Consider the following 12606-nt stretch of genomic DNA (forward strand, 5'->3'; position numbering starts at 1 on the left):
ACATAAAGACGTTTATTTTTTTTAATTATTTCCGTCGTGACTGTTTATCTCGGTTAGATTTAATCAGTCACAGCCCTTCAGGAAATTCTTTTTTTTTAGCCTGTTTCGTTGTATTGAATTCAAAGAAAATCAAAACGTCTTGTTTTTTTTAATCTATCATAAAATAAACAGAAAATCTAAAAGAAATTACGTTTTGATGAGTAGGTTCCCCCCCCTCCCCCCGTTCATGAGACTTTCTTTGTGTTTTGTTGACCGTAATTTGATATGGAGTGCTTGATCTGCCACAGTTTTAAACAGCACTGTCACCTGGATTTCCTCCGCTCCAGAATCAGCAGAGGCACATCGCCCTGTTTATCTCAGTCTGTTTTAATTCTGCGGTGCTTTTTTTGACTGATTGATACATCTACTTACGCCTGAAACAAATATGTTCCTAAGACTACAAAAAGGGGATAATTACTGGTTCCTTTTAGAAACTGTCATCAATAATGGGATTTTCTTTAAAAGGGCGATATTATGTAAGACAAACTTTTTTGATGTTCAAATGTTATTCTCTCATCAAAAACATACCTGGTAAAAACATAGTTAATTATTAGTAGAGGCACAATATTGTGATGAAGGTAGAGTTTCAGAAAGAGCAGGAGTTTTACAGAGGCCCAATTGAAAGGCATTAAAATTAAAATGTAAAATTTCTTTTAAGTCATTTTTTATGTATATAGCATTTGTTAGCAAGTGTAGTTAACAGGGATGGAAACACATAATACTACTCCTTTAAAGTCAGCTGAATTTTGTGCTGAATTCAGTTTTCAGTCTGTAACTGCATGTTATTACATCTTGAATGTCTGATATAGGGAATCATAAGCTGTTCTCACAGTTTAAAGCTGCAGTACATATATTTTTACATATTAGGAAAACTATTTAACCACCGTCATCCGTGGCTACGCTAACTAGTCTTAGCATTCGTGGCAGGCTATGTTGTGATGAATCGGCTGTAGTGTAGCAGAGAGCAAGAGGGAGGGGAGTGATGCGAGTGGCGCATACACCGTAGTGATTGATAGCGCTAAAATCCTCCTCTTGTCTCTGGTTGGTTGTTTCTGACTGTGTGATTTATTTCAGCACTTAGTACTGGAAGCACTGGGAGAAAGCAGAGCTAAACTTTTTCACAGATTGTCTCGAACCGTCACGACATAATGATCATTTCAACAAATATGTAAAAAAAAAACAACTAAAAAAAACATATTTTTTAATAAAAGTGCAGCTTTTCCTGAATCCACCAAAAAACTAAAGACAGTTATCAGAAAAATCTGTGAAATTGGAAGTGAAAACAGGCTGTCTGCCTGTGAGCTTAGACATGCTGGTCCTCTCACTCTGTATCCTCATTGCGTGCGGCTGCAAGGTCACAGGGCTAGACAGCCGGTAACACACACACACACACACACACACACACACATTAACTGACCGTGCCGTCAGAGAGGGAATTAGGTTGAGAAGCTGACAGGGTTAGTAGGGTTAGGGTAAAGTGTGTTTGTGGGTGTGCATGTGTGTGTCTGAGAGCATATGTGACAGTGTGTGTATGTGTGTATGTTGGTCCATGTGCACTTGTTGTCGATCCATTTAGATTTGAACTTATAAATGATTTTCAGTGTCCCTTCTGAGGAGTCAAGGTGCAGCTACAGAAAGAAAAAGAAATGTTATTTTAAACAGAGTGAAAATTTTGTATTGAAAGTGCAAAACATCATGAAAAACAGTCCAATCTAGCCATCAGAGAACAGCCCACAGCAGTTTTTAAGCATGAGGAGTTGGGATATACAGGAAGCTATCTTGAACTTTTGCTGATCCCAGTGGGGGGATCCATTGTTAAGGCTGGCTTCTTCCTCACAAGGATACAAGCGTGGGAGTAGTCAGGACACCAGTTAGATGGATTTGGTATCTGGCTCAGTGACACTTGAGATTGTAAAAACAAACTCAGGGAATAAATGTGTGTCGTTCTGCCTCACATGACACCGGAGTCAAATTAATCTAAATTTCAGGAAAGGAGAAAAATATGATCGTTTTTGAGTTTTTGCCACTGTCTTGTTAATGCACATACATAAACTGATCAGCCACTTTATTGTTGCACTTTATGTCCCCAGGGAACAGAAGACGCAGTGGGATGAGCAGCTGCTTAAACAGGAAGACGCCGAGAAGGAATACGGACAGAAACTGCACAGGTTTATCAACCTTTCCCTCTTTTCGTATTTCCCACACACCAAGCAATAAATTCCCTTAGCTTCTCCCACACAATCCCTTTTCTCATCCCAGTCATTCTCCTAACCACCGTCTTCTTCCTGTGCTCCCATGCACTTCCAGATATATTGCCTCCCCTTGCGAGCTGGATGCGTTAGCATCTCTTAAATTAGTTGAGGAGATCTTAGGCTCCGTTAAGTGCTTGTAACGCTGCAGAGTCTCGTGCGAGGCTGGTGCAACAGATGGAAGCACTTCTTAGCTGGCGTGGAGTCGTGTTTCTCACAAACTCTCATCAGTGCCCAGAAGCATGTACGTTGCAGCAGATAGGCTTTGATTAGCCAGCATCGCACTGATATACAGACATGCACATGTGTGTCACATACTCCCAATCCACATGTGTACGCCCACAGAAAGGCACGTATAAGTGCAGGGGCCTCTCATCTTCCACTTGCAGGCATGCAGGGTGTATATTTTTTCACATGCTATCTGCCGGTATTCCCTTTCTAGACTGCTGGCCGCTTGGTGTGTTCAGTTACACTGTCGATTTATTTCCCATCCCACACAGCAGTCTCTGATCTAACCCCATGGCTGCTATAAAGCTCAGCCTATCATAGCAACGGGGGCGGATGCAATTTCAGACTGTGTGAGGGTGAGAAGACAACAATTTGCCAATCCCCTAAGAATGGTGACCATAAGTGCCTGAACAGTGTTAATCTGGTCAAGACTCCAAACCTGTCCTCTTTTATGCTGCAACAAATTATTCATTAGCTTTAAAATGTCTAAAAGCCTCATGCTTGTTTGTTTATAAAAATAAATCAGATTAATATCATTTGTTAATTAATAACATATTAATTAGCAACTTCATGGTCAACAAACAAACGAGGAAAAAAAAAAACAAGCAAAAATGTATTCATCCATTGTAGGATCGCAAATATTTCATAAGAACAAAAAAAAAAACAATTTCAAAACAGAAATATTGACTTATGTTTAATACTTGCCTAAAGATCACTAATTTCAAAAGGTTCTGACAAACGAGCCTCATCTGACCAACTATCCTAATTTATTGCATATAACTGTGGAATGACTGAATAAACCTGGACAATGAGAGGTGCAACTTCCCTTTTCGGGTTGCTAAAGTATTTTTTTTAAAATACGGTTTGCCCCAGTTTTCCATGTCTGTGACTTATGTACTTTAATAAAAGTTTTGCAAAGATACTGGATGGTTTTATTATCCTGACGTAACAAAGCTGGCTTTCATCAGTTACCTGTTGACCTATAAGCGCAGAATCATGGTGCACCTGCAGGTGTGCATGCATGGGTGGTTGTTCAGAACAGGCGCAAACATGTCCTGTTTAAACACAGATGAAAAGAGCACTTCCTTCCAGAATATTGTAATACAGACATGTTTGTGCAACTCTCGCCCTTTGTGTCTTTATCAACAGATTAACAGTGGAAGTAGAGGAGAAAAATAAGAAGTGGTTGTTATGTCAACAAAGGTGTGATGCCATGGAGAAGCAGCTGTTGTCATGGGAGCAGAGAGAGGAAGAACTAAACCAGAAGTGGCATGCAGCTGGAGAGGAAGTGACGCAAACTAGGGAAATTCTGGAAAAGATTTGGCAGGAAAACGGGGAGCTGATCAAAGAAAGGTCATCGATTCACGATTCTTCTGCTTTTTCGTTGTTTCTCCTTTGTGCTCCATATTATCAGATTCTATTCTGTTTTTTTATCTGTTCACTTCTACCCTATAGTTTATTCTGAATATAATAATCATTATTAATGCCAATTCACCCTATATTCAGCTGCTTATGCACAGACTGGCTTACAAAACTTTTAAAATAAGAAACTAATGAACCATCTGTAGTCCTGTCAGAAGCATCCATATTGTAATTTACTTCAATGAATTTTGACTAGTTTTGTTCATAGAACTGCTTAAGCACAACTGTGTTCTGGCGTTCTCTTAATAGTCTGAAGAGATGGGACAGCCTGAGTGAGGAAACAGGTCAGTAAATATTTACACCTCAGTTCAGCCCGAGAGGCCAGATTTGGGTTTGGAACAACATAACACAAATCAGTGCAAACGTCAAAGGGACCAAACTTTGCGTAAATCTTGAAGAGAAGAATTGAACCCTGAGGCAAATGCCACTTTCACATCGCAGACTATTCAATAACCTTGTGTTTATAGTTTATTATCAGCTTTTCATTACATTGAAAGTACTAAACGCCCCTGAGATCAAAGTTCGGATAACCAAAACGGCTCGGTTTGAATTTATTTTGGTCAACTGGGAAATATTTACCGAACTCTAATTATTCCACAGTGGACTGTCAGGTGTGGAAACACCTTAAATATCTTAATATTTTAATTTAAGATTTCATTTGCAAGTTTACTTTGTAAAAGTGCAAAGAATAATTGTCATAGTTTAATTGTTACCATAGCTAAAATCTGATGCTGTCAGTTTAATATTTGTGTTTGAGCTTGCTTTGTTCACACATACGTATCAGTAAATAATCAATTACCAGTGATTACTGTTAAGCTCAGCCTATGAAACTCCAGCGAATCTGTGTTGAAACTAGTGGTGGTGATGTTCTTAACAGCCCCTAACTCATATTCTGCTTAAGGCCCCATAACCTCTTGGCCCAGCCATGCATGATGAGCTAGAGCCACGGCACAGTGGAAATTTAATTCATGTGGCACTAGCGGGGGACAATGTTTTTTTTTTTTTTTTTTTTTCAGTCTTTAATAAGCACCACAGAAGCTTTTTGTTTTCGTAGGCTGAGATTTTTGGGATGAGTTCTTCTGATCCTCACTCTTCATAGTCAGCCAGCTGGCGCTGTAGCGCTCATTCATGTTTACAGGTCCACTTTTGTGGCTGCACACCTATCAGATCAGTCTGACTGCGAGGGGAAGAGGTAGCAAAGACATTTGATATGGCATAGTTTGAGGCTTTACTGGCACTGCAAAACATCAGCGTGCTGCGTGACCACGGGGCGAGTACAACAACTTCTCCATCGACTGAACCAGAAAAATCTCTGGTTGTCCCTTATGTCAGTGGTTTCAAATTTTCAGACTTCTTTACTAATATTAAGTAGTTATTAGGAATAGCCATCTATCGGCTATATCCACAATATATAGTGACAGGTCACAAAGGAAGCATTGGGTGAGTTTATCAGTCATCATAATGTTAACAAAGTGAAAACATCATATTAAAATCCAAAGCATCTGTTTTCACTAGTGACTGTTTTACTCATGTTTATTTTATTTTATATTTACAAAAAGAACCTCCTTACATGCATCACCACCCATGAGCTTGAAAGCCAAGTTAATAAATCGTACTGCAGTTTGAAAGGCCTATGACATTTGTCAAAGTTTGAATCAGTTCTGTGCTGCTAGCGTATTTGTTTTGATGAATGACCAAAGAGACCATCTCCCTTAGGACACTGTAACCCACTAAGGTTATATCTGGACCAAGCAGTTCACACTGACAAGTTTAGCAGCAGAGCGTGGACTCCATTCACAGCCTGTATCCCGTAATATAACCGTACAAGGTTCAACTCTGAGCCTCAAGATTCTTGCTGAATGTCTTCCCCCCACTTCTCTTTTCCCCTTTCTTGTGTGAACACTGTCAATAAAGGTGGTTTGAAATTTCTTTAAAAAAACAAACAGTATCTTAACATTTATATGAAATACAGATGTTAAAATTGAGACTACTGCTCAATTTTTACTTGAGCAGCAGTCCAATGTTTTGATCATGCTGTCACAATACTGCTTGCTAATTGGTCATAGAAAAACAGGCATTTTTTAATGACTGAGCAAATCGCAGCCGCATGTCTCACTGGGCTTGCCTTAATTAGACCCCAAATCTAGTATTTGGGTTTGGATAATTAGTGCATGGGTTCCTGATGAAATCCACTTCTGTAAAAGCTTTTGATCTCTTAGATTAATAATTTTACTCAGCTGTCCCTAAAATTATAAATCATCAAAGTTCCAAGAAAACAGATACATGGGATTTTCAGGACCTCTCCTGGCATTTTTAGCATGCCTGCTGTAATCAAAAAATGTCAGGAAGAATCCTGAAATGCAGACTCTGGTGTGTTTTTTTAACCAATTGAAAAAAAACATCAGAATGCTACAAATATTTCTAGTCTTGTGGTTCAAGAATGTCTTCATGTCTTTATGGCTTGTGAGCCTTTTTGAAGTGGATTACAGTGCTGTGATTCACTGGGAGATGGTTCATAATAAGAATGACTGTGACAGAGTGACATTTAAATGGAATATAAATAATTGATAGGAGAAACAGAAACACTGTAAAATGTTTCTACACATAAATATTTCCTTGACTTTTCAGCAGTTTTCCCCTTAGAATACAAAGTATAAAGGGCTGGAGAGTAATGCACACTGAGGTTGAGTTCACATTAGAAACAATTTCTTGCATGACAGGATTTATTTTTCACTCCCCAGGATCACAAATAATTTAAAACCTATAGATTGTCCTGTGTGGTTCTCTGCACACAGACTTCACATTTAAGATAAGACTGCTTTTTAGCTTCTAGAATTGACATGAATTAGTGAAAAGCATCACAGTGTAGGATTGCTCCATAAGTCCACATATGATTAACAAAGCCATGAAGTTTTAATTGCTGAACAGCTACGTGTGTTTATTCTTCAAGAGATTGGTGGACCTGTCTTTTAGATTCACTGAAAACATTCATATATAGTGTAGATAATGAATTCCTGAAGCTGGAGCTTTCCCGTATCTGTATGCTTCAGTAAATAGTATTTTAAGTCATCACAGATGGAATCTGGTATGTGGTCATTAGTTTTTTGTTCTTTAATAGTTATATCATGTCTTCGATGACAGATGCCTTTTTTGGCATAAGAGATCCCATATTATATCTAAAGTCATGCACAAACTTAATTTCTAGTCTTCAAGGGGAATCTTTGCACAATGTCTCAGACTGTTGTAATCTGTACAAATAAGTCACGATTCAATAGGTTTCTCAGTTTAAGGTCGTGGTTGGAGTGGGTATGCCACAACATCAAAAAGAATCAAATGCAAATGCCAAATAAATGTGACATTTTTTTTTTTCTTGTACACAGAAAATAAGTCTAAAGAGACTTGAAAATAGCCCACCCTTGTTAGTTACGGAGTTCTGACATCAGAGGATTTGTAACACAATGGAAGATTTGTGTGCTGAAACATTGCTTTAAAAAATGTCAAAAAACTTAAACAGTAGGGTATGATGTGTGTCACATTTAAATGCATTTATAAAGCATTAGGCATTGCAAAGTGCATAATCCACAAACTAGAAAGTGAAACAATGTCTGATGTCAAGGAAAGAACAAATATGCAATAGATTGTCATAATAGTACCATTATCTACATACACTGTTCATATTTCGCTGCTGTTACAAGTTACGTGAAACCTGATGCTTTTTTTTTTTCAGGCTGTAGATTGAATTTGTCTCATGTCATCATTTCCAGTTATTTTTGCATTAGTTTTGTGTGGAGTACTTTTGTAGCTTAATCTACCCATTTTCTCTTCTGGATGGAAGTGCTGATCGCCTGTGACTTAGGCAGCCTTTGTCACTACAAGTGATGTGTGTGAGCCATGACAGTTTCAATAGTTTTCAGTTGTTACTTTTCCTTAAAAACTAAACATTTTCTGCTCAAGCACGTACATGGAAGTAAAAGTTATCCATTTGCGCCACATATTGCATCTTAAGCTCCAGTTTAAAATTACACACAAACACACATAATGCATGGTATAAATACAGTAAATCTAAATTTTTTGATATTTTTCACTGTAATTTTACTTTTTAAAAGTTAAATCTAAATATTTGAATAAAGCAATGTAGAGGATTTCTTGTTGTGAAATCCTGAACTTTGACCTTACCTGACAGAAGTGAAGTTTTTAGATTTGTAATTTTTCAAGTTAAACAAAGCATGTAACCAAATTACTCCTGGTTAAAAAAAAAAGTCCTTTAGTTACAATTACAGAAATAATAGTTCCTCCCCATCTGTTGGTCTGTGTGCAGCTACCGTTATGAATCTTAATGAAGAAGCTGTTGATGAAAATCACTTGTGAAGTGACTGTGAAAAGACAACCTTAAAAACCACCAGGTCACCCTTCCCCCAGGCTGGTGAAAGATTGAAGGGTGATACAATAGAAAACCTGATCAGAGACATGAAACACAGCCATGATGGACAGTTGGATGATGAGATGAAGCAGGAAAGGAGAGACGATAGAAAGGAGGCCAGGAGGAGGAAGGTGGGCCTTGACTGGTCTGAGGAGTTACATCACCAGCTCTTGCATGAGAAGCACGCGACACTGGGGCTGCACACGTTCTACACGCACACGAGAGAGACGTCTCAGCATGCCCTGGATTCAGGGAAAGTGACAGAATTGAAAACAGAGGGACAGGGTGAGCGAGGGCAAGAGCTGGGAGAGGAAGAAAAACCAATGAAAGCCGCAATAAGTTGAAAGAGTAAAAGATTTAAAAGTCAAGAGAGGTCAGAAGTTTCTTTGCCTACTCATCCATCTTTTAAATGTGAGAGGACTTGTTTCAAGTGGTTTCAGGCAGCTGCATTTTCGTGACTGAAATGATGTCCCTCAGAAGCTCTCCAGCCCATCCACCCTTCCGCAGAGACGTGGTTTCAAGCCTTGGGCACAAGATAACGCCTTCATCTATGTTTACTTCACACTTTTTTCTGCTTTTCAAGTTCTCTCCTTTTTGCTCTTGTGGAAAGTATTATATCATCCTTGTCTGGATCTTGACTTTTATTATGGCTCTCAGTCTTTTTTTATTCACACATCATAAATTGCTATTGCTATAAAACGGGGTCCATTTTTTTTCTTTTACAAGGCGGCACATTTCTGCTCGGAAATTCTGGGGTTAGTGGAAGAAAATTCCTCATCCAGGAATCAAAATCAGCTTTCCAGGTGGAGAGCTCTGTCCCTAAGTATAAATCCCGGGGGATGCATGATGTCAGCAGAGACTCCTGATAACTCCCGATCCTCATTGTTGATTCACGGACAGTGAGTAAATAGCTATTTAAAACTGCCCTTGAGCAGGGCCAACTTTTGTCTGCATGTGCACACACAGATGCTATCAGCATCCAGAGCAGAAACAAGGAATGTGCTTTTTTTTTTTTTTTGAAGAGGCATCAGCCGCTCACACACATGTTCTCTGCCTGCATACACACACGCCGGTCCTTAAAAGCAGCCTGGCGTGTGAGCAAATGAAAGAGTGTTCCCAGATTTTCCCATCATTCCACCCTATAATCCCCCCAGACCTCCTTCTGAGGGCTAAAGTTGCACGCACCCTCATGCGCCCTGGGGTGGGTGCGGGGTGTCTCACACACACACACACACATAGGCTCAAAGTTGATCCTAAAACTGCTGGTGCGTTTATCTTTCCTGAGATCTCCAGTTTTTGATAATCAGAGGCGAGTTATATCTGACAGGACACGTACACACTCAGACACTCCAACCCACCCACATGCAGACACATAGAGATACTGTATGCATCAGCAGTTTGATACATATTAAAAAGGCTTTGACTTCATAAATCTGTCAAATCCTCACATCCTGGGGTTTCTTTTCTAGAAAGGACTTAACTATGAAATCCCTGATGGCTCTGTGCTTTGAACACACACACGCACACATGCATACACTCGCAAACACACAACGTATTATCGCAGAGCAGTGTAAACTTCACAGTAACCATGCCAAATGTATCTAAAATAACATTTTACACTCCAGTAGATGGTTGCACCGTCTCCTCTCACATCTCTTGTCTCCTCTTAATGAGGACCGAGCAACGTTTGAAAGGGAGTCAGACCTTGGCATCAAACTCGCAACTCTCTGGGAGCGTTCATGCGGAAACTTTTGGCTGCATCTATTTTTGAGCTTCTCCCTGTGCGCGCACGCGGTCAGTAGGCTGATGTGATTAGCCAGAGCTAGTGGAGTGAATGATGTTATGTCTGCCCTGACTTAGAGGAGAGGGAACGTGCAGGCCGCTCTTTATTATGTTGTAGGTTATGTGGTGTTTCATCAGATATATGCACAGAGAGAGGTGTGCACACAAATATGTCACCACACATTTTTTTTTTAATAAAGATGGTTCCTCTTTGACAAATGTTGTGCCACAAAACACAATGCCTAAGAGAGATAGATCGTCCGTTTAACTTTTTACATTTTCTTACATTACGACCTGATTTTAATACATTTTAATAAGATTTACTCTATGTGAAGGACAAAACTGTGAATAATTGTGAAAAAGTGTAAGGTTTGGGAAATTTACATTCATCTCCTGTGTGTCAAAACACTGAAGAAAACCTCTTTCTTGGACTCCACCACATTGGTTATGATATGATCTAAACCTTTCCATTGTTGTTCTGGCTGTATGTTTAGTCTTGTCGTCCGTCTGAAAGGTGTGTCCTGGTCTCGAGTCATCAACAAACCGTCCATCATCACCTATGACCAGTTTCCAACTCGATGCTGAAGAAACTCATATCCATAGCATGTAGACACTTTTCAAACTTGCATTTGTCAAAATATTTTGAAATTTAACCAATTGTGCACTATGTGATGTTGGAGGGTGACATAAAAGCTTAATAAAATAAAAATATGTATTGTCCCATCCAACATTGTTTACACATAAGTTGGCTTGGTTACAAGACGATGCATATTTAATGCACTGATTGTTTTAACAAAATGTTCAGTCGTCCCAGATATTATTTGGCAGCTTGTATTTTCCTCCAAAACTGACTGTCTAAACATTACTTAAAAGCGGCCAGCTCCTCTGCTTGTCCTCTGAGATTCATTGTCCTTCACATCTTATCAGCCAGAGCAGCTGCTGAAATGACACTTTATATTTGTGCAGAAGATCAACAATTCAATAAGGTTTATTCTCTCTGGCTATCTCAGGCTCATGTTCCACAGTTCACTTTGTCCTCTCTTTCTGACTTCCATTTCAGTTTTTATTTGCTCACCACTTTTTTCTTTCTGCGGATGTCCAGATCAAGATTTCTTTCCTCGATAATGACCTGAGTCATTAAAGATTATAGGCAGATGGATTCTACAGACTTAATAAAATTAATGCTATGCATATGTGTGAAAGCTTTGTGTCTCCAAAGTGCAGTAAAGTAGCACGCTAGATTTCCTCAGTACTTCCTAAATCGTGACATGGTGGTATGCAAGTTGTAAAGTTGTAAAGACCAAAGCATTCATAGTCTAAAAAACTGCAGCTAACAAAGGGTGTCCTTTCTTTCGCTATTTCAACATAGATTCAGATGTTATTGTCACCACTTATGTTTCTTTAACAATTTGTTCATTGTTGAGAATTTTATTTAGATAATTGGGAAATGTGTAAGTTTTGCAGGCAATAAGTAATTGCTGTTGCAACAAATAATACTTTATTTTAATGTTGTAACACTGCGCTATGTTTGTATTTGCAGAGATATTTTGATTGAGTCTCATGATCGAGCTGTGATCAGCATGAAGTACAACCACAGCAAAGAACTTGCCTCAACGGTGAGGGTCATAACCATTTTAAGAACGAGAGTTGAACTTGGTGTAAAAACTAAAAAAAAAAAAAAGTCCCACTTTGCTCCCTTACAACCATTATTTGTCCATCTGTTCTACTAGTTTGTATATAAATTGGCTAGGTTATTCGGGTAAAACAAATCATAGGGTACACATAAACACTGCAGCAGATGCTCTGTCAGAAAATACTGGAAAATAAGAACCTTGGAAAGATGAAAACTAGTAACTGATTAAAGATTGCCTCATGTGATCTTATTGGAGAGATGTAATGTCCATGATGCAATGTTTTAACATAAGAAGAGCTGTAGCGAAGCAGAGCTGAAAGCTGCGTCTGGGGCGTATCGGTTTACGCTGATGTAAACAGACGTTCGGGACCGCATCCAAGTCATTGTCCCAGTTCAGAAGAGTTTAAATAGGGAGAATCCCAAGACAAAATGTGGATGAGATTATGGGGCTCTGAGACCAGCAGTCGGATGGATGTACACAAATCCGAGCACATACTCACACACTGACAATTAGCCAACAGTGTTGTAGTGTCTTGTGCTGTCTGGCAGCAAGAGGCTCAGAGGTTTAGCTTTACATCACTGCTCAGTCAGAGGTTGTTTTTCCAAGAATAAAAGTCTGCTGTGCAAAGATCTCAAGTGAACACTCACTGGTTTATGTTTGAAAGAACAGAGATGTTTAATTTGGAAGACCTATTTGTTGTTGAGATTGACCTACTTTGTTGATGTCTTCAGATGTTGCTTTAATATTTTCATTGAGAGCTCTTTTCACACTCCCCCCCTCCCCCCCACAGAACCCCTTATCTCCCCTCAGCTCTACCCCCAATCATTCTGCC

General features: G+C 39.2%; 1 protein-coding gene across 1 annotated transcript in view; it reads left to right on the forward strand.

Annotated features, from left to right (window-relative positions):
* Window positions 1-12606, forward strand: part of LOC106962823 (trichohyalin) — a 59096-nt gene that overhangs the window by 31083 nt on the left and 15407 nt on the right. Inside the window, exons 5-7 of the mRNA XM_015057459.1 lie at window positions 2130-2207; window positions 3666-3869; window positions 11681-11756. Coding sequence (XP_014912945.1) covers window positions 2130-2207; window positions 3666-3869; window positions 11681-11756 — 358 coding nt within the window. The remainder of the gene's footprint in view (window positions 1-2129; window positions 2208-3665; window positions 3870-11680; window positions 11757-12606) is intronic.

Source organism: Poecilia latipinna, unplaced genomic scaffold (assembly GCF_001443285.1).
Source record: "Poecilia latipinna isolate Pla-1442-1.1 unplaced genomic scaffold, P_latipinna-1.0 Scaffold1465, whole genome shotgun sequence".
Taxonomy (NCBI): domain Eukaryota; kingdom Metazoa; phylum Chordata; class Actinopteri; order Cyprinodontiformes; family Poeciliidae; genus Poecilia; species Poecilia latipinna.